The 20,458-nt window shown below is 47.7% G+C and overlaps 9 protein-coding genes across 9 annotated transcripts; 6 read left to right on the top strand and 3 right to left on the bottom strand.

Moving 5' to 3' along the window:
• Positions 1 to 105: 105 nt before the first annotated feature.
• On the top strand, positions 106 to 854 carry PGRI_010420 (uncharacterized protein; the record flags this gene model as incomplete). The annotated part of the gene is made up of 2 exons (XM_040788755.1): positions 106 to 331; positions 586 to 854. The coding sequence occupies 2 exons, from the start codon at positions 106 to 108 to the stop codon at positions 852 to 854; spliced, it is 495 nt and encodes a 164-aa protein (XP_040652527.1).
• Positions 855 to 2,597: 1,743 nt separating this feature from the next.
• Positions 2,598 to 6,395, top strand: PGRI_010430 (pentatricopeptide repeat protein; the record flags this gene model as incomplete). The annotated part of the gene is made up of 1 exon (XM_040788756.1): positions 2,598 to 6,395. The coding sequence occupies one exon, from the start codon at positions 2,598 to 2,600 to the stop codon at positions 6,393 to 6,395; it is 3,798 nt and encodes a 1,265-aa protein (XP_040652528.1).
• A 629-nt stretch (positions 6,396 to 7,024) lies between these two features.
• Positions 7,025 to 9,016, top strand: PGRI_010440 (pyridoxamine-phosphate oxidase PDX3; the record flags this gene model as incomplete). The annotated part of the gene is made up of 5 exons (XM_040788757.1): positions 7,025 to 7,073; positions 7,166 to 8,105; positions 8,395 to 8,532; positions 8,636 to 8,729; positions 8,780 to 9,016. The coding sequence occupies 5 exons, from the start codon at positions 7,025 to 7,027 to the stop codon at positions 9,014 to 9,016; spliced, it is 1,458 nt and encodes a 485-aa protein (XP_040652529.1).
• A 200-nt stretch (positions 9,017 to 9,216) lies between these two features.
• On the bottom strand, positions 9,217 to 10,700 carry PGRI_010450 (putative salicylate hydroxylase; the record flags this gene model as incomplete). Its single annotated transcript, XM_040788758.1, has 6 exons — positions 9,217 to 9,235; positions 9,291 to 9,616; positions 9,668 to 9,749; positions 9,810 to 10,074; positions 10,184 to 10,350; positions 10,402 to 10,700. 6 exons carry the CDS (start codon positions 10,698 to 10,700, stop codon positions 9,217 to 9,219), a joined length of 1,158 nt encoding a protein of 385 aa, XP_040652530.1.
• Positions 10,701 to 11,117: 417 nt separating this feature from the next.
• Positions 11,118 to 13,558, top strand: PGRI_010460 (uncharacterized protein; the record flags this gene model as incomplete). Its single annotated transcript, XM_040788759.1, has 2 exons — positions 11,118 to 11,635; positions 12,412 to 13,558. The coding sequence occupies 2 exons, from the start codon at positions 11,118 to 11,120 to the stop codon at positions 13,556 to 13,558; spliced, it is 1,665 nt and encodes a 554-aa protein (XP_040652531.1).
• Positions 13,559 to 13,788: 230 nt separating this feature from the next.
• Positions 13,789 to 14,948, bottom strand: PGRI_010470 (amidohydrolase family protein; the record flags this gene model as incomplete). Its single annotated transcript, XM_040788760.1, has 3 exons — positions 13,789 to 13,937; positions 13,984 to 14,461; positions 14,514 to 14,948. The coding sequence occupies 3 exons, from the start codon at positions 14,946 to 14,948 to the stop codon at positions 13,789 to 13,791; spliced, it is 1,062 nt and encodes a 353-aa protein (XP_040652532.1).
• Positions 14,949 to 15,895: 947 nt separating this feature from the next.
• Positions 15,896 to 16,341, top strand: PGRI_010480 (uncharacterized protein; the record flags this gene model as incomplete). The annotated part of the gene is made up of 4 exons (XM_040788761.1): positions 15,896 to 15,925; positions 15,976 to 16,156; positions 16,208 to 16,214; positions 16,329 to 16,341. The coding sequence occupies 4 exons, from the start codon at positions 15,896 to 15,898 to the stop codon at positions 16,339 to 16,341; spliced, it is 231 nt and encodes a 76-aa protein (XP_040652533.1).
• Positions 16,342 to 17,324: 983 nt separating this feature from the next.
• On the top strand, positions 17,325 to 18,643 carry PGRI_010490 (serine/threonine-protein kinase; the record flags this gene model as incomplete). Its single annotated transcript, XM_040788762.1, has 3 exons — positions 17,325 to 17,488; positions 17,552 to 17,886; positions 17,961 to 18,643. The coding sequence occupies 3 exons, from the start codon at positions 17,325 to 17,327 to the stop codon at positions 18,641 to 18,643; spliced, it is 1,182 nt and encodes a 393-aa protein (XP_040652534.1).
• A 772-nt stretch (positions 18,644 to 19,415) lies between these two features.
• Positions 19,416 to 19,721, bottom strand: PGRI_010500 (uncharacterized protein; the record flags this gene model as incomplete). The annotated part of the gene is made up of 1 exon (XM_040788763.1): positions 19,416 to 19,721. The coding sequence occupies one exon, from the start codon at positions 19,719 to 19,721 to the stop codon at positions 19,416 to 19,418; it is 306 nt and encodes a 101-aa protein (XP_040652535.1).
• Positions 19,722 to 20,458: the final 737 nt, after the last annotated feature.

Consider the following 20,458-nt stretch of genomic DNA (forward strand, 5'->3'; position numbering starts at 1 on the left):
GACAGCGGCTAGGTAATCTAGGGACATCTACTTCGTGCTTGATAAAGAGTCCGGTGCTTCCTCTGTTCTCTGGCTGGATACCGAAAATCTACTCCACGAACCACCATGGCAACAAAAGCCTCCCTTAATACAGACCTCCCTGGGGACGAAAAAAAATGGAATGTCTGGGCAGATCGGCACGATGTCTCCAATTCGACCATCCATGATGCCACTCTCACTTCTGCATCCACCATCAACGAGAAGCAATACTTGCTGTTGCAGGTTCTCTGGACCTCAGGAAGCGGCCAAGAACTTAGCCTGGTATCTCGAGGACGGAGGGTCCTCAAACAGGGTACGGGCGTTGATTGAAGTGAAGCCAATGTTGAGGGCAAAGAAGAAGAATCCAATTCGTATGCAAGAGTCTGCACAGATGGTTGCATGGATAAAATCAGACTCTGATTCCACTGGCGTTTTGAACCTCCCGGGTCGGTAAGTCGCCTACATTCTTCTTATCCTATTGAGTATATCTTAAGCCTCCCCATTTGTAATCTTGATTGTGTTGTCCTAAATCTACTCAACTTCAATATCTGGATGTGTCACTTACAGTTCTCAGTCGTCTTCACGTATCGCAGGACCGTCATCAGATATTCATCACCTTTGCGGAGTATGACAGCAGATACATTCAATATCTTAACAATACACTCCCTCCCAAGTCGCCACGTCCGTTTCTCAAAATGCACGAATTCGGACCTTGGAATACAATGGATAGGGGTGAATTGGAGAACATTGGCGGCATTCTGCTGGCGATCGCCTTGCGCGCGTATTCTGATGCCAATCTGGGCAAAGCATTCACCAATAAGCAGAAGAGTGGCTGAGCGCAGCGGAACAGCGATTGAGGAGTCTGGTGGTACTTCTAGAAGCTGTTATGAAATGTGTTCATTGATATGGTCTGAAAGAATGTTCTTCCCATATTGTTTGGTCCTAGGGATGGTGTTGATGTTCGTTTTGCATGGTCCCTGTTTCATCTATTAGTCTATTGGGTCTTGTACATTTGGTCCCATGTTATGCAATTGCCAGCCAATATTTACTGGTTTTGAAATTGAGACATTGTGTACTTGATGCTGAGTAGAACTAGAAGGCAACCGATTGAAATGTTATATATTTCGTCGTTTCGTGGGGAAGATTGGGGATGGGCATTATTTTGGCATGCCGTCTCCGGGGGATGGGTTTTCTATTTTTAACATTTTATTTATTTTCATCTGTTATATTCATCTGTCTAGTTCTAGAGCGTAGAATAGGATTGATGTCTATGATAATTATATTCGAGTGAGGGTGGCCTAGAGAGCCGTTGTTGCCCAAGCAGGAACAGCCGTCAACCTTCATAACCAAGCACCTCTTATTCATAAGCATCAATGATACTACTTGACAAAAAAAGCAAGGTCTTGGTTCATCACATTTTTCGCGACACAATGCCTTCTTTCGGTCTTTGGAAGGACCTCGGGAGTGTGACGTGCCCAAGACATGAAATCCAGGTAGATTAGCTTATCGTTTGAGCCTGAAAATCACCCAAAATCGGTCTACCACGACTAGTGTTACCCCAAGGAATACCCCATTAGGAACCGGGCATCGTCCAAGCCACAGTGAAGACCCGGGTCTTATTCGTAGTGGGTATGGTAGGTACTCGATCACTGCGAGATACGTGTGAGAGAACTCGAAGAAGTCCGATTTTGGATATTTTCAGACCCAAACAAGGAGCCAATCTATAAAAAAAAAAAGATCATAAACCATAAACCCGCTATGACGGAAGAGTACGGAGTACGGAGTACAGACTCCGTAAAGAAAAGAAAAAGAAAAATTTCGCAGGGATAACACAGTACACAGTGCACAGATCTTAACCGCCTTTATTCTGCCGTTAAATCCGAGTCGGCCAGTCGGGAGACCGAAAGGGCCGAAGAAAAAGAACCGGAAGAAAAAGTGACTCACCAGGAACTTCCCCCTTTTTCCAAGGTTTCAATGAGATATCTTAATGTTGATTGGTCTTGACTTCTTTCGTTATTGAGTTTTAAAATGTCAGACAGGTCAGGTGGCTGAGAAGTATTGGATACTTGTTCTCGATGTATCTTCAAGATGAGTAGAATGGGAAATCCCCGAACTGCAGGGAGGATCTGATAGGATAAATACAATGCGCCTATGTACCTCGATACATATAAAAGACGATAATCTGAGAGGAATGAGGCGGAGTTAACATCAAAATGTAAGATTCTCCGGAGAAGATCGGCCCTAACCAGGCTGGTCCACTGTGAAACTCCATCTCTTTCCAGAAGTAGCCGTATTACATACTTAGCCCCCCCTTCTATTTTTTTCCCAAGGCTACCGTCATTATTCTCTCTCTCTCTCATACATTTTTTTTGACCTCAACCTCCTTTTCAATATTATTATCTTAATCTTGCATTTGCGCGTTCATTGGCGACAACTTGTCGTCAAATGAACCTGCACTTTCGCTATTATCTTGAGTGCAAGGTAAGAAAAAAAAAACAGAGCACGTGAAAATGAAATACACTCGCTAACTTGTTTTCCAGCATTGCCTCTTTGCTCTGAAGAGGTTGCCCATTAGATAAATGGTTTTCAAGCCATTTACCCACCTCGCGCGCCAGAGTTTCACCAAAGCCTTTACTCATGGCTATGCTCAATCCGTAGTCGCTGCGTCGCAGTCGTACGCGTCCACCACCCCCTTTAACGCGCTCGCCCAACCCGCCAAATTCTCCCGCACAACCCAATTACAGAATGCTTTCGCCAATCCATCCAGTTCGTCCGGCGCTGGCGCCAAGGCCAGTCAGGGAGGATCTGGAAATGGAGATCTCGGTCTAGCGGCCTATTATGCCGCATGGCAGAACGCCCAGCAGACCGGGGATGACAGCGATTGGACCCAATTCGAATTCAAGCGCCGTATTGGCTGGAAGCCGTCGGCGGAAGAGGCTGACAACGTTCATGAAGACCGCTCTGCGTCTGATGTAGTTCCCCCTCATCCCACGAAGGCTGCTGTGAACGAGGATGTTAGTGCCCAAGTGGAGGAGGCTGTGGCCCGTGAAATTCAGATCCAGGAGGAACAGGCACAGGCCGAGGAGGCTGCGCTGGGAGCAGAACCTAGTGTTGAACCTGCTACTGAGGATGCCGTTTCGGAAGCCGTGTCTGAGGCCAACCAGATTGCTTCGGATCGCATTGTGCGACTGGCCAACTCCAACAAATTTGCAGAAATTCCTGCTGCGTTCGAAACCCTGCTCCGAGAGGGATACACTCCGACTGTCGAGGCATATAATGTCTTGCTGGTCGCCGCCATCCGTCTTCACCCTGATGTATCCCAGGCCATTCCCAAGGCCCTCGATGTCTATTCTGACATGCTTCGTCGAAGGGTAATTCCCGATGAAGCCACTTATGAGACTCTTGTTGAGCTTCTCGTCACCCGCGCTCACGACATCATCAAGGCCAAGGAGGCATTGGAGCAGGAACGCGTTCGATTTGGTGGTATGGAAGAGCCTGGCAAGTTCATGCTTCAGTCAAGTGAACTAGAGCGGGACCTTCTCGCCGAGGATACTTCTCTGTCTATCGCTGTCAAGCTCTTTGATACCGCCACGACCCGACACAGCAGACTTGTGTTCCCGCTCGAGATGTACCGTCACCTTATCATTGCCTGTGCCAAGGAAGGTAAGGTGGAGGATATGATCCGAATTTACGCCCATATGGAATCACAGAAGGTGACTCCGCATGCCACTATCTTCCCATCCATGATCACCGCATTTGCTTCCACTGGTGATCTCAGGAGTGCTGTTGAATGTTATAACGAGTACCGAGGGCTTGCTGTTTCCGATGACAGCGGCGTCTTTAGTATCGTTCAGCGCCAGGACGGCCAGGTTTATGCTGCTTTGATCCGTGCATACCTATCCTGTGGTAAAGAGGAGGGTGCCATGCAGTTCCTTGATCGGATTCGTTCTTCATTCGACGAGGTAACCGAAGGTCGCCAGGACCGATGGTCTGCAGTGGAAGATGTGATTGTCGAGGATGCATTTGTGCAACACTCGATCAACATGGGAGAGCACAGCAAGGCATTGGAACAGGCCAAGAATCAATTGCATGATGAAGCTCGGAATCAGGCCATCTCTCGCATCTGTATTGCTGCGGCCGATGCGGGTGATCTCCCCACCGCTTCTGAAGCTTATGATAGTCTGCCCACCGCACCTGACGTACGACAGAACCCAGCCATTTCACTAATGGCCCTTCAAGTCCGCCGGGGCAATGTTTCCGCTGCTCGCTCATTGTGGATCATGCTGAACACAGTGGGTCAGGCAACCCCGGATCTGGTCCAGCCGACCGCTATGTATGCGGTCGCTCTGCTCAAGAGTGGAAATGTTGAGGAAGGTCTTCACCAGGCCCGTAACATGTTCAAGCGTATCCGCACCGCTACCCAAGTTCAACAAGCTGCCGTCGCCAACCCCGTCAGAGAACAGATTACCGAGTCACTCCATCTCTTTGGTCGCGTCCTTATGCAGTCGGCCGTGGTTCTCTCCCCTCAGTCATCCATGACACTGTTGTGGTCCATGCTAGAGAACGGTGGCCTAGTGTCTCCTCTAGCTGAGCATGCTGTCGCCAACCTTGGCCCTATCGGTATCTCGCAGCTCAAGGCTGCCGATCTCACCCTGGCGCTCCAAGTCCAGGCTGGCATGCTGGTCAGCAGTGGCTCTATGCTGTTCGACGTCGCTCATCCCGTTCGATTTGCACACATGCTTGACGTCGCTCTGTCTTCTTCCCTCCCTCTTGACCTTTATACCACTGGCCTCGTTGACCAAGCTGTTGGCAAACTCTTTGTTAGTCGCCCTGATGTCGTCAAGAAGTGGCAAGATCATTTGGAAGCGAGTTCCCAGGCCTCCGTCTCGCCTTCTCAAATGTTCCTTTCGTCTGATCGTCAAAGCCCTGTCTCTATGGCGGAGACCTCGATCACCACTCCGTCTGCAGCTCCTGAATCGTTTGATCCTTATGCTCACGCGACAGACTTCCGCGGATCCGCCATCATTGCGGAGGAGCTTGAGAAGACTAGCGGGCGCGCCGAGACTCACCTTAATGATGCTCTCACCCGCCTGAACAACATGCGTCGCATTGGTCGTCACCCGCGCTACATTACCTATGCTAAGTTGATTACCGCCGCGGCCAAGGCTGGCCGCATGACCCTGGCTCACGACATTCACAACATGGCACGCACCGATGTTCCCCTCGATATGAACTTTAGCGTTGTCAAATACGGCTGGGTCTCCATTCTTGATGCCATGGTTGCTGCTTGCCTCACCCTTGGCGACCGTAAGTTGGCTGCTCAGTACCACCAAGAGCTTCTCACCCTCGGTTCTGCACCTTCGGCGAACACTTTCGGCTTGTACATCACTACCCTCAAGGAGTCTACCAAGACTTTCGACGAGGCCACTGAAGCTCTTAAGATCTTCCACCGTGCTGTCGCCGAAGGCGTCGAGCCCACTTCCTTCCTGTACAACGCGCTGATCGGCAAGCTGGGTAAGGCCCGCCGTATCGACGACTGCCTTGCATACTTCGCTGAAATGCGTGGCAACAACGTGCGCCCGACAAGTGTTACCTACGGAACCATTGTGAATGCTCTTTGCCGTGTGAGCGACGAGCGCTTTGCTGAAGAGATGTTCGAAGAGATGGAGTCCATGCCCAACTACAAGCCCCGACCCGCTCCCTACAACTCCATGATCCAGTACTTCCTCAATACCAAGCGCGACATCAGCAAAGTCCTGGCCTACTACGAGCGCATGCAGACACGCAATATCCAGCCCACCCTCCACACCTACAAGCTTCTCATTGACGCACACGCCTCCCTGGAGCCAGTGAACATGGCCGCCGCCGAAGCCGTGCTGGAATCCATGAAGGCCGCTGGCCACCACCCGGATGCTGTGCACTACGCCTCCCTAGTTCATGCTAAGGGCTGCGTCCTGCACGACCTCGCTGGCGCGCGCAAAGTCTTCGATACGGTCGTCTCTGACCGCGGTGTACGCCTTCAGCCATGCCTCTACCAAGCCCTCTTCGAGTCCATGGTCGCCAACCACCGCGTCGCCGACACCGAGGAAGTTGTCCAGAACATGTTCGCACGCAAGATCGAGATGACCGCCTACATTGCCAACACGCTGATTCACGGCTGGGCTGCCGAGGGTAACGTGTCCAAGGCCAAGGCCATTTACGATAGCATCGGCATTCAAAAGCGAGAGCCTAGCACCTACGAAGCGATGACTCGTGCGTTCCTGAGCGCCGACGATCGCACCAGTGCTGCCACCATCGTCCAGGAGATGATGTCGCGCGGATACCCTTCTGCGGTGGCTGGAAAGATCGTTGATCTCATCGGTGGAGCTTCCGCCTAAATTATCTGCCTATATTTGTGACCAGGTGATACCCATTTAATGTTTATGTTGCACCCCTACAATCTCCCTGCCAGGGCTGGATCCCTGTGTTGGGATATTTCCGGTTCGGCGTCTGCAGGGCGGCAGTTGGATTTACCTGGGATATCTGTTATTTCTTTCTTTCTTTCTTTCTTTCTTTCTTTTTTTTTTTGCATACAGCGAAGGTTCGGCGTTTATTTCGGTGATCAAAAAGGGCGTGCATTGAAGCACTGTATACCATTGTCATTTCTGTTCTGTCTATAGGCACATCTCAACTCTCCCACCGCGTCATAGACGCAAAAATTAAATGAAAAAAAGTGAATGAGTCAATTATATCCTTCTCTAGGTAATCTCTTATATATTATTCTCCATGGCATGACGTCGGAAGTTTCCGCTGAAACTAACCGAAGGATTTCCTACGCAACTTATAGATTCCATGATTTTTACTTCTGCAACTATCGCTAGGGTTGGCAATTGAGGTATTACACTTATTCGTTTTCATGCAGACTCGTTTACTCTTCTCTTCCCGTTCAGCCGTTGAGTCATTCCTCCGCACCATTCCCCAACCCCGCCAACTTCGATATTCCTCCAACCAACCCAACCACAAACCGATGGATCACGAACAGACGGATGCCCACCGGCGTCCGAAGAAGCTAATATGTAAGCCTACCTGATAAGCCATTCCCTCTACACAAAGATCAACTCAACCCCTCACCTATACAAACCTCAAGCTAACACTCCAACCCCCAAAGTCGCACCAGGCGATATTGCACCAACCTCGAATGAGGCCACTCCAGAACCCCAACCCCCAGCAGCCCCCGCTGCAGCAAATCAGATTGCAGAAGCTCTCCGCACCGCAGCCTCCACCCCAAACTCCACAACGGAAACCGAAGTGCTCTCGCATGCCGCACGAGCACACCAATTCGGCACAAATCCACCCTTAACAATCTCCCAAATCCACGGCACAAACCCACTGCACCAATTCAACACCTGGTTCCGGGACCCGCGTCTCCCCGCCTCCTCCGCCCCAGAAACATGTACCCTATCAACAGCATCCATGCCCTCCGGCCGCGTCAGCGCACGCATCGTATACCTCAAAGAACTTGATGAGCGCGGCTGGGTCGTCTACAGTAACTGGGGTAGTCGGGAAGGCAAAGGCGGACAGGTCTTCGGCCTGGGCGACGACGCCGATACACTCGGCGCCATGCCAGAACCAACTACCATTACCTCTGAGATTGGGACTGGCAATAAATGGGGCGCACTGACGTTTAGCTGGGCGAGTGTTGAACGACAGGTTCGTATTGAGGGGTTGCTTGAGCCGCTTAGTCGGGAGGAGAGCGAGATGTATTGGCGGACGCGGGAGCGGGGGAGTCGGATTGGTGGATGGGCGAGTTGGCAGAGCCGGGTTTTGTGGTCTGCGGAGCCGGAGCAGATGGAGGAGAATCAGCGGAGGAAGAGTGTGGCAATGTTGCAGGGGGCGTTTGAGGGGGCTTCGGTTGTGCCGGCTGATATTGATCTGACGGATGATGAGGATGGACGTGCGTTACTGGAGTCGAAGGTTAAGGAGATGGAGGAGAGATTTAAGGGAGTTGATGATATTCCCCTGCCGCCCTTTTGGGGTGGTGTTAGGCTTGTGCCGGAGTCTGTGGAGTTCTGGCAGGGTCGTCGGAGTCGTTTGCATGATCGATTCCGGTATGTGCGTGTTGAAGGTGAGGGTACTAGGTGGCGGGTCCAGAGACTGTCGCCGTAGATGATAGATATAGATTAGCATATCTACTGGTATATTTTGTTTTTCAATTCAACTGTTCGAGCTATGCCCAAAGATGTGTTTCGCGTCGATCATCCATATCAGCTTATCGCGATCACTATCAGTCTTGGCATGCGAACTCCTTCAACGTCACTTTAAAACATCGAGCCCTTGAGTCCTACGCTACTTGGATATAGCCTTCAGGCATATAAAGAAGGACATAAAATACTACAGGATATATAATTATATCTCGCCCGCAGCTATGTCCACCTCAACACCCCAATCGACCTCTCCCTCCTCTACATCCCCCTGGATCATCCTCGCCATCACGAGCGGCGCATTTGCTGCATTGAACGGTGTTTTTGCGAAATTGTACGTCTGAACATTTATATCTATATCTATACCTACCTAGGTATATATCTATATAAGATATATATAAACATCAAACGGTGTAACGTTAACATTGGTTCCACAGAACCACGGACGACCACACAACGGCATTCGCCCAATCCCTCGCCCACCTCTTCGGTCTAGACTCATCACCCGTGATCGAAATGCTTACTCGAGGTGTATGTTACCTTCTAACTATATTCTATTCTGTACTAAAAATATATCGCAGGCATGTCTCGGCCTAAACGTCCTCTGCAACATAATAATGTGGGCACTCTTCACACGCGCGCTAACAGCCGGCCCGTCCACGGTTAAGGTCTCCATTACGAATACAGCGTCGAATTTCTTGGCGACGGCGCTGTTTGGAATGATTGTTTTCCAGGAGGCTGTTGGTGGGCTTTGGTGGTTGGGGGCTGCGATGATGGGGGCTGGGTGTATTTTGGTTGGGATGAGGGAAGGGGCTTAGATTTTGGATTGGGTTGAGATTATATAGGTTATATAGGTTTGGATCTATACTATAATTGATTTAGGAGTTTTGGATAAGTTGATTGGCTTGTAGTATGTAGGAGTATGGGATATATAGATTATGTTTTTATTGATATATTTTGTTCAATCAAAGTGTCAATCTCCACTCCTCAAAGACCCTTTCACAGTCTTTTATCACATCTAGACCAAGGGTTTGCCCCTGTCGGAATGAAGATAGCCATGTCCAATCGGTCTTTCGGGTAACTCCTGCATACCTTAAAACAAAATCGCGGATCATCTGCAAGAACCCATCTTCGATATGGAAAAGCTTCCGATTCATGATTGCTCCTTGAACATTTCGGGCTGTGCGTGCTTTCCGGCATTTTTCGTAAAGAGTTAGTACAGCGGCTGTGAGATCTTGAGCCGAAGAGCGCGTTGATATTGAGGGATCGCTTCCAGAGTTCCTAGGGTCCAGATAATGGGTTTGTAATAGGCCAAGAAGCTTGCCAATAACTGCTCCGTCTTCAACGGCCATCGCAGCCCCTTGTGCCTGATATGGTAGGGTGGGATGGCAGGCATCACCAAGTAAAGCAACAGATCCCTGGTGAGTCTCAGTTAGCAGGTTCATCATTACATAGACATGGTGATATACCTTGGTCCACGATTCAAGCTCGGAGAGATGTGTCAATTTCCATTTATATACCGATGGCACACAAGAAACCAGCTTTTGCAATCTAGAAAACCAAGGAAGACATTAGTGGCAGATTAGTTTCGATTATTCCAGGTGTCCGTACGTTTCATCCCAGTCGGCATAGCTCTCTCGCATCTCTTTGATATCTCCCTGCTCTCTGCGAGAATTCGAAGGTAAGTTATCAGGCCGCGTGAGAACGAGATTGAATTCCTTTCCACCACGGAGAGGGTAGAAAATGGTATGTTTCGCCGGTCCCAGCCAGCTTGTGACCGCAATTTCCCCACACAATTCACTTACTTTCTCATCTCCCAAAGCCTCTAACTGCTCTCGTGTAAAGGTTGCTCGATAGGCCATGTCGCCCGTGGGGACTGGACAATGAAGATATCCAAGAACAGCCTTTCTGACCGTAGACATTTGGCCTTTTTTTATCAGAATATATTTCGAAACATCTAACTGAAAAAGGATCTATTAACTTACCGTCAGCACCAATCACAACATCTGCCGATATGCATCTCCCGTCAGTGAGAAGAACGGCTGGCTGCTCGGTGTAAATATCTTCAACTTCTGCCCCGAGTTGAAGGACCGCACCAAGTCGAATTGCTTCCTCAAGAAGAATGCGATGATAGTCCACCCGATGAATAATTCTGCAAAGGGATTAGAGTCTGTAAAACATCACGACCAGGCCAACCACGTACATCCACGGCGCTCCGAACTCCTCCGTGATATCATCCCCAAATGGCATTGATCGCAGAAGACGACCAGCTTTGTACCTCCGGAAATGAACTTGTTGCACCTGACTTCCTTGTTCCAGTAGTTGGGGAAGTAGGCCAAAGTCGCACATTATCCTAGCACCATTTGGTGGGATTTGAATGCCTGCTCCAACTTCGTGGACATCGGTAGATCTCTCGAGAATTTCCACATCAATGCCTTCACGGCGACAAGCGATTGCACAAGCCAGGCCGCCTAAACCTCCGCCGACAATAACAACCTTCATTGTTGATGTCAAGGTGATGTTCCCCGGATTGCGTGCCTAATTAGGACTAGTGGGAATTTTGATTGAGACCACCTTTTGTGAACTTCATCTGCAGATGATATATTCAGTAGTCTGTGGCAGGCAAAGACAGTTGTGTAATTATACTTGTCAATCTGGGGATGGATATATGTTTGAAGTTGTGGATTTCGGGCAAACATGTACCTCCCGAGGCCGCCCTGGATACAGCCACATGTAATACTCAAGGCGACACAACCCTTTAGAGATATCAAACAATCAACTCAACATATGATGTTGTGCAAATTGTGTTTCTATTTGGAAAGTGGCACCAGTGGTGACACGTGACTGGGAAATATCTCTGCTATCTCGAATTCTTTCACTAAACAACTCTTCTCTCAGCAATATCTTCAAACTCACATAATGCAACTATTCTCTTGGCCCCGATCACAGCTTTTGGAAATCGGTGACCAAAGCTGGTGCCCCTCCTGGCTTCACCAACACGAGCAACTAGTTCTCACCCAACTGTGGAATCTCCGAGTCCCCTGGTGGAGCCGTGGAAGTCTCGCGAAACAGGCATGCGCAGTGTTCAAAGAACACCTGAAAGATCTTTCCTTATACACAGTTCTGGACATATGTGCTGGTGCTGGCGGACCTACTCCAGTCCTTGAATCAGAGCTTAATAAAGAACTCGAGTCTGAGGGCAAGGGTCCTGTTCAGTTTGTTTTGACTGACCTTTATCCCCATATTGAAGAGTGGGAGCGGATTTCGAAGAAGCAGCAGAATGTCACATACATCGAGAGTCCGGTAGATGCTCGAGCTGTTCCTCGATTTGCATCCAGAAAAGAGTGCCGGATCTTCAATATCTGTTTCCACCACTTTGGAGATGACGATGCAGCGGGAATTCTGAAGAATGCAATTGAGTCCGCTGACTCTTTTATGTAAGTCATTCCATTTATAACATCTGTTTAATAAGCTAATTTGATTGCTAGCATATTCGAAATCACATCACGCGATCTTTGGACTTGCCTATGCTCACCTTTGGTCTTCTTTTATACCTTTTTTGTAACTCTTGTTTGGTACTGGGATTCACCACTTCATCTCCTTTTTACATTAATTCTGCCTGTGGCACCCCTCACTATCTTTATTGATGGGCTTATATCCTGTCTCCGAACTCGCACTACAGAGGAAACCTGGCAACTGCTGGATCAGCCGGATCTTGACCTCACCAACTGGACTTTTCACAGTGGGCAAAAAATTGTTCAGTTTCCTTTCATCACTTTGTATTATCATGTTGGCATCAAATCATAGCAAAAGGTTATGTTTAGCTCTTATGTGTTTACCTGCCCTGACAATCGATGGCCTCATACAGTTAACTTACTTCTATGGCTTAATATAACCTTTTGTCTCTTACTCTATCTTTTATATGTTATTATTCCCCTATGTCATAGTTTGGTAATGAAACTATAGCTCGTGTCTAAAAAGGGGAGCGGCCTTGATATACCTCTGATGACGATTTTATATCGAGAAACTTTCTATCCCAAAGCGAAACGGGAGCTTCAATTCAATTCGCTACTTATCTTCCACTACTCTTTTATTTGATTCTATTTCATCCAGCTCTCATTCATTCTCTCATTCGCTACGAACCCAACAGTATACCTTGTCATTACTTATTTTGAAAGTCCCCTACTTTTCGGTTCGCTACTTCCCATTCTAGAATGGGTACCCAATCAGCGCACACCTCAGGTATTCATAGTCTCCCAGTTGAACTAATAGCGGACATTGCACAATATACCGACTCTCCTGGTCTCTGTGCTCTTCGGCTTACCTGCCGAGCGCTGTACCAGAGCAGCCTTCGCTATTTTGCACAAACTTGTGTACAGACAATAAAGACAGATCTTACACCAACATCACTTGCCCGACTAGAGCAAGTAGCCAACAATGAATTTTACGGCCCCTATGTCCGCAAGTTAGAGATCGTCAGGAATTCAAAATGTTCTTCGGAACCATGCTCCTTGAATATCACACAAGACGAAACATACGTTCAATCGTGGCGCGATGTGATGAAACGCCTGGTGAACTGCCGATCCTTCGAGCTATACTATTCAACATATACAACCCCGTGTCCAGACAGCGACGGCATCACGCTTGATTGGGCTAGTGGTTTCATTCTCGAAGCCATATGCACAGAGCAAATTCCGATGGAAAGTTTCTTGATAGAAATCATGAAATACAGAGACAGATGGGAACACTATAACATAGAGCAATTTGGTATTGCCACTTTTGGGATCCCGGCCTTTTCCCATCTCAGGGTACTGAGCCTTGTGATCCCGGATGCCGAGACTGAGACTATTAATTGGATGGCGAAAATGATCCAAGGTGCCAAATCTCTCAGAAAACTAGAGATCCTTTTCAACTGGAAGTGCGAATCAACTTCACTTCTCTCTCAGCTTTCGTCGGTTGGATGTCTGCCGGAACTACAAGAGTTGACATTCTCGCGGATGTCATTCGACTCTTCGGCTGCTTTGGGCATCTTCCTTTACAGTATCCGAAAGTCTCTTCGCTCTGTGACTTTTTCTACTGTGGTACTGGAGGCTGGGGGCTGGCGATCCATTCTCCGCGAGTTGGGTCGAGGTTTGTACCAGCTTGACAGTTTGGTTCTGAATCGTGTGTTAGAACCTAATGTGTTTGTGAGCTTTCGGAAGATTCCAGAGTACGCACTTGAAATAAGTTGTCTAGACAAGAGGCTATACCGTCCGTACCCTTGGTGCCTTGCTGGCCGGGATGATGTGGGCTTCAGCTACTCAGGTCCGGATCTCAAACAGGTTGTACGGAAAGTGGCTGCCCTTGTGGAGGTACCTTAAATGAGACGGCGGTTGTATGTATCTGTCTTTTTGGGGTTGATCTTATATCAATGTTCATAGTCACAGCCAAACCAATATCGTTATCCCTTGACCCTAACGCATCATTGAAAGGAATGTCTAGAGTATGAAACCCGGTTTCAATATATAGCATAAGACATTAAAATAGTTTGCTAGAGTTCTGTGTTCTATATTATTAACAATCTATCTACAAACTATGTCTAATATACATCTCATTTGAGCCTCAAAGCATTGATAATCTGCGGGAAGATTGCCAAGGCATTCTGATTATTGATGTTGCCCATCTCCACGGGGGTAAAGCCACCATTAGCCTCAATCGAGGATAATGCCGGCTTTGCTTGGGCGAAAGGAACGTATGGATCTGCATGGGTTAGTATACTGCAGCTGCACGTTTCGGGAACACTTACAGTCACTTCCAGTCACAATCTGATCCGCACCAACAAAGCTCTTCAGAGCTGCCAGCTGAATCGCAGAAGTCGTTGCAGCGGTATCGAAGTAATACCCGGCGAGTTGAGCCATGGATTCAGGGACCGACAGTCCACCCAACGAGGGAAGGGAAGCCATGCCGGCGATTCGGGTAGCTAGGAACGGAATTGCGCCACCACCGTGGGCAAATATCATCTTGATATCCGGATACTTCGCACGTTGGCCCGTCAGCAGCAAGTTCTCAATGGCACGTACAGTATCGAAAGGATACTCGGTCATCGGGATGGGATGGCCCATGGCGACAGATGCGCAGTCCGGAGAGGCTGGGTGAACAAAGATGCTAGCTTTGCGTGCTTCCAAGGCCGAGAAGATAGGATCAAGGGCGGAATCACCCAAATACGTCCCATTGGCGTTGGTGAATAACCCCACGCCAACAAAGCCCAGTGTATCCAGACAATACTACGAATCCCATGTTAGTTTTAACCAAGTAATCTACTAGGGAGAAAGATACCTTCAACTCCTCAACCGCCTCATCAACAAAGGGGAGTGGTAGAAGACAGAGGGCTCCAAGACGAGTGGGATGAGTTTGAGTGTAGTTATGAAGCAGCAGGTTGATGCTGCGGGCTAAGGATTTGGCCTTTTGGGCCTCTTTTAGAAAGAAAACGCCCGGGGCGCTGATGCTGATTGTCGAATAATTAAGCCCAAGACTGTCCATAGTGCTAACGTGTGAATCCAGAGTCCAATCCGGGACAGGGAAGCCATCTGTATACAAAGTGCCATTCTTGACTGGGTAGTTTGCAGAGATCAATTCCTCCTTCCAAATCGGTGGAACGACATGGGAATGAACATCAATCTTATAGTTCGAGTCGAGGGAATTCGTGACATGGCTACTAGCCAGACATGCCAGAGGAATTCCCAGGAGGAGTTTCTGAAGAAGTGAAGGCATCGGGATAATTCGAAAGTCGAGAAATTTGTACAAAGTACAATAGACAAAGTTCAAGGGAAAAAAAGAAATTCAAAGTAGTTAACACACTAATTTCCATTAACATCCCTTTTTTCGGCCGATCCCAGTGTACTAGCGACTAGCGATATAGAATATATTAATCCTATGGGGGCCGGAAGTATCCCTTAGTCCGGTATAGCCAAGAGACTAGAGACGGATGGGGCTTCTCTCCGGATCTTCCTTTCTAAGCCTCACTCTATCTGTTTCAATGTTATTAACGCTAACTCAGAGAGATTGTCCCTATTATCTTTTAATTACCGAGTAGAAAAGGGAATTATTTCCATACCTACGCCGGATTCTGAATGTTCTCTCGCTTAATTGTAATACATATGTGAACAAGCGCCACTTTGTAAATGATTCTCCACTTGACTTCAATACCGAAGACCATTTAATGCGGCCTTATATTGGACTCCATTCTTGATCCTACATGGTCCACTATGCTCCACTCAAGAAGATCCGGTTTCGCTCTAGGCAATCGGAAACAACGCCAGGACATTTAATATTAGGCTATACACGCCAGCCTCGGCTATCTTAACAAAGCCTCAATACCCTCTATTCCAACCAGATCGCAATTGATGTCCCAAAGAGTCAAGGAATTGGGGGGAAAAAAGGTGGAAAACGCCATAGTAGTATACTGGGAAGTATATAGAAGCTAATTTCGGTCAATTGCCGGGCCCTAGACCTCCATGTATATGATGGGGGCGAGAACTTTCAAAACGTCATTAAACTAGTCGCAGAGATTGGGGCCGGATAGTGCTCTTGAAATATATACTCATCTGGGCACCTAAATTTTTTGTTTTGCCAAGTCCCTTAGAAAATCTTTACTATGTGGCTTCCATAGTTGTTCGTTTATGCCTAACCATTCCTCATTCTGAGTCGGACATCACATAATGGAGACCTTCCTTCAGCCGCGATCCGATGTAAGTGAAGATCCACCCAAAAGCACAGTGGACATTCCCTAACTGTCTAGGTCGAGAACCGTGGGCCTCTGTTGCTGATCATCAATTGCACGGTGACAGGCTTTGCCGCGATCATTGTGGGTCTTCGTACGATTTCGAGGGTCTTCATTGTGAAAAAGTTTGGACTGGACGACTGGACCATGGTAGCAGCCACGATTTTTGCAGTTTTAAACGTGATGGTTGCCGGGTTTGGTATGTCTTCTGCTCTTTTTATGATTATCCTATCTCTTATGCTATGAATAGGAGTGAGGTACGGAACAGGAAAGCACAAATGGGATCTCAGTAAAGCAGACATGCTGCCAGCAGCGAAGGTATAGGAGAATCTGAAAACGTGAACTGAAGAGAACTAACTAAGACAATATAGGTTCGATACGTGACTCATATAATTTATACCCTGATAAGTGGTCTGATCAAAATATCAATATGTCTACTATACCTACGCCTATTCCCCAACATCCGACTAATATCACTCGGAACGATTGCATTCGTCACGGCCATGAGTATCGCAATTATGCTCGCTACCATCTTTCAATGTTCCCCGATCGATGCTGTCTTCAACGAACAGAAATATACAAATTATACGTGCTTTGCATCCATTCCATTTTGGTATGCGGGTGCCGCGCTATCTCTAGTGACGGATATTTGGATTCTTCTCCTACCACTAAAAACAGTTCTAGGTCTGTGATTACTACAGATCCACTCAAGCTATTATTCTAACCAATTGCAGGTCTCCATCTTGGAACTAGAAAACGATTTGTCGTCGCTGGATTGCTATCATTGGGCTCATTGTATGTGCAGGAGCAATCTTTATCGAATCGACATGGCATTAGTGCTAACTGAACAAAAGTGCATGCATAGCAAGCATCATACGGATGGTCTACATTGTGGACTTATATAGAAGCTCAGATCCCTCCTGGGATACTTTTGGGATTTCTATTTGGTCAGGAATCGAACTGGCTGTCGCTATCATCGCTGCCAGCATCCCGGCAATCAAACCGATCGTGGACAGGATGTTTCCAAAGTTGTTTCCTAGCAGCTTTGCATCGCAGTCAGCTAGTCACCGAGTTTATCCTTCAGGAAGTCGAATTCAAAGTACTCGACACTACCAACCGAGGGATCTTCCGCAGTCACTTTTTGCGAGGAGAGGAGAAAGCGATATTGGGGATGATGACTCCACAAAAGCAATAGCGCATAATTGACCAAATCAAAAATCTTGGAGGGAACATATCATATTACTATGTATAGAATATATCTGGACTAGTTTTCAGTTCAGGTGACTTACTGTATTAGGTAACCCCCTCCTTTCACCTGGGCTCTCACACGAACCTCGCAAGTCGAACTATTCTCATTCTGATCCATCATGCACAACACTAGGACTATTGAAGAAGGCACAGAGGTCTATCGGCCCGGAGGATTTCACCCTATTTATATCGGTGATGTATTCAAAACCCGGTATAAAGTCCTCAATAAGATTGGATATGGCGTTTATTCAACAGTCTGGTTTGTCAGAGACCTACAGTCACAGTGAGTGGACTTTCCTTTAGAAAAGAAACGAAAACAGAGATAACACCTAAGCAGACCAGGCAGTGAAAATGAGTACCGAGCTTTGAAGGTGCTCAGCGCCGAGTGTTATGATGGCACGCAAGCCCCCATCTTCGAGCGAGAAATATTGACTCATCTCCGCGACTGGGACCGCGCCCAGCTGGGTTACAACCACGTCTGCCATCTCCTAGATGATTTTGAGCATTGTGGACCTAACGGAACTCACGTCTGCTTTGTTTTTGAGCTGATGGGCGAGACGCTACGGAGCTTTGGCGCTTGGTTCATCGAAAGCAGACTACCAAACTCGGTGATGCGCCGATTCACCATTCAGCTCTTACTCGCTCTTGATTTTGCTCATGACCATAACGTTATTCATACCGGTATGAGATGCTCACTTATCCATTGCTGTTGGTTATAGCTATGCGATGCTAATATCCTTCTTATCAACCAATAGATATCAAACCGGATAACATTTTCGTCAAGTTTAGGGACTTTTCCCTCATAGAGTCGGGGTATCTAGCTGAGGTTGTAATTTCCCAACAAGATCGGTCCGAGGAACAGTACTCAGTCATCCCCTCAACACCCTTACGCCGCTATTACTTCAACGAAGCCAACAGTGCGCGCGTTGCTGAATTTGATATCGCTCTTGGAGACTGGGGCGTCTCTAGCTGGGCAGACCGACATCTCAGCGAGACAATCCAGCCTGTGGCCCTCCGATCAGCCGAAGTCCTAATCCAGGCGCCGTGGAATGCGAGCACCGATTGGTGGAACCTCGGGTGTGTCTTGCTCGAAGTGTTCCAGGCGGTTCGTATGTTTAGCGGATTGGTCCCGCCAGACGGCCATTACGAGCTTAAGGAACACTTAGGGGAGATTGTGGATTTGTTTGGACCGTTCCCCAAGGAGCTTCTGGAAAAAGGGGATAAGGGGCTTGTTCGGGACCTCTTTGACGACGATGGCCGGATCAAGGACTCTTCCATGGATCTACCGGAGCTGGCATCGGAGGCATTCTTGCCAGGTCTCAACCAAAGTGTTAGAGATGAGTTTGCCTCCTTTTTGCATTTGATGATGAAAATTAATCCTACTGATCGGGTTTCGGCTGAGGATCTATTGCGACACCCGTGGTTAGGTGCGCTTTAGCAAAAAGACTATTGGAGATTTGCGTGAGAAGAGCTCTTTTAGTGTCTATTTAGATCTGGTTACAAATATTTGTGGGTAAGCTTGGTTCAATAAAAGGGTCTTTTGATGTTGTCGAGAAGGCACTGGCTCGGAGGATAAAATATAGGAAATAAGGCAGGATTAGATGTGAGAATTGCTGGTCAAGAGGAGGTACTCATATAGATGCACAAGAGACGACTTCGGGAGGTATAAGGAACTACTCACGACGGGGGAATTGTTTGGATTCGAGAGGAAAGGCCATCGCTTATAATGGCAAGATACACATAATTTCCAAGGTTATCAAGCTTTGTCTAACATATAAGTCTGATCTCTGGCTTTTTTTTTTCCATTCCCACACTCTTTCGATCTACTGGACATGATGATGATTAGGTCGATCTACATATTTGTAGAAGGGATTAACCAGTATTTGGCCAAAGTCAAGGTAATAGCGATAACGCTATTTTGTTCGAGCAGTAAACGAAAATGAGCAGAAGCCGGGGCAACACGAAGGACTAGTGTATCTCCTCCGGATCCATTCATTGATCTCCTCATTCACCAACACAGAAACCTTGGGACCCCAGCTCCTTTCCCCTTGTCTTCTTGGTCAGTATCCAAGGATAAGGATGAAGAGCGAATGCAGCAGAGTATGTAATAGTCGCCACAAACGGGACTAGGGGAGGCAGAACGCTCAAAATACGATACGGTGTTACTCTGAAAGCTTAGGGGAAGATAAGATGATCCTATTCTCTACCTACTACGGTCCTACTAGAGGGCCGTCAGGACTCGATAGGGTATCCCATTGATCATATATCGGAATAAATGTCTCCCTTTGTGTTGAAGTCAGCTGGCCATTTCGCATTACGCTGACAGGTGGGTTGATGTAAGCGACAATGAGGAACGGCGGCAGGAAGTCATCGTCGTTGTTGAGGGTCACAAACACCATCTTCCTTTGTTGGTGGAGCTCATCGTGGACCTTGTCGGAGAACTGCTGATCGCGACGAGAAAGCTTGTAGACCTTCGGCTTTGGCAACACGGCCCCTTCCTTCAATGGGAGTGTCATCCACTGGTCTACAGAAATATCGACACAGGAGCTCTTTGTACCGGCCTTGTTGAGCCTCTGGGTGGGAAAACATTCTCTATGAGGTCTTCATCACTCTGACCTGGGCCTCATGCTAAGGTCACTGACAGCAAGAGTCGGTAGATTCTGGGGTTTTCTTCTTGAGTCACCATACTTTTCTTCAAGTTCATCAGGAGAGCGGTCGTCGAGAAAGTATTGTAGCATGGTATTTACCTGCTCAAGTTCATTGTGATGAGCCCTGAAAATGAGATCGAAGACCTTTTGTCGAAGAATAAGGCCTGTCTTTCTGTTTTCCCATGAGATGTACACCTTTTAGGCAAACCTTTGTAGTGCAGTGAGGGTAGCAACGTCTTTGAAATGGTGCAGTGTGGTCCGAGTTTAACATTTCATAGAATGGTGAAATGCAGATTGAGATGAGTCTCGGCAAGAAACCCGCGTCCATGTTCTGTAATCCCAAGTTCGTCCCGAATAGGGCGGTGATTTTTCTGAAGTAGTTTCATTATATGGGCGTGTGTATCGTAGACTCTAGGGAGGCATCGATGAATGGAGCGGGTCTTTGGAGTTTGCAGCCACACTCCTTTCCGTATGGGGGTTTGCGTTTGGCATTTTATTTCCCACTGAGGAAAAACCTCGTTGTTTTGGAGATCCGAAGAGGGTGGCAGGTATGGTATTGCCCAGGTGATGGTAGGTGCCATCGTGGCTATGAAACCAAACACAGA

Source organism: Penicillium griseofulvum (genome assembly GCF_001561935.1).
Source record: "Penicillium griseofulvum strain PG3 chromosome Unknown contig_79, whole genome shotgun sequence".
Lineage (NCBI taxonomy): Eukaryota > Fungi > Ascomycota > Eurotiomycetes > Eurotiales > Aspergillaceae > Penicillium > Penicillium griseofulvum.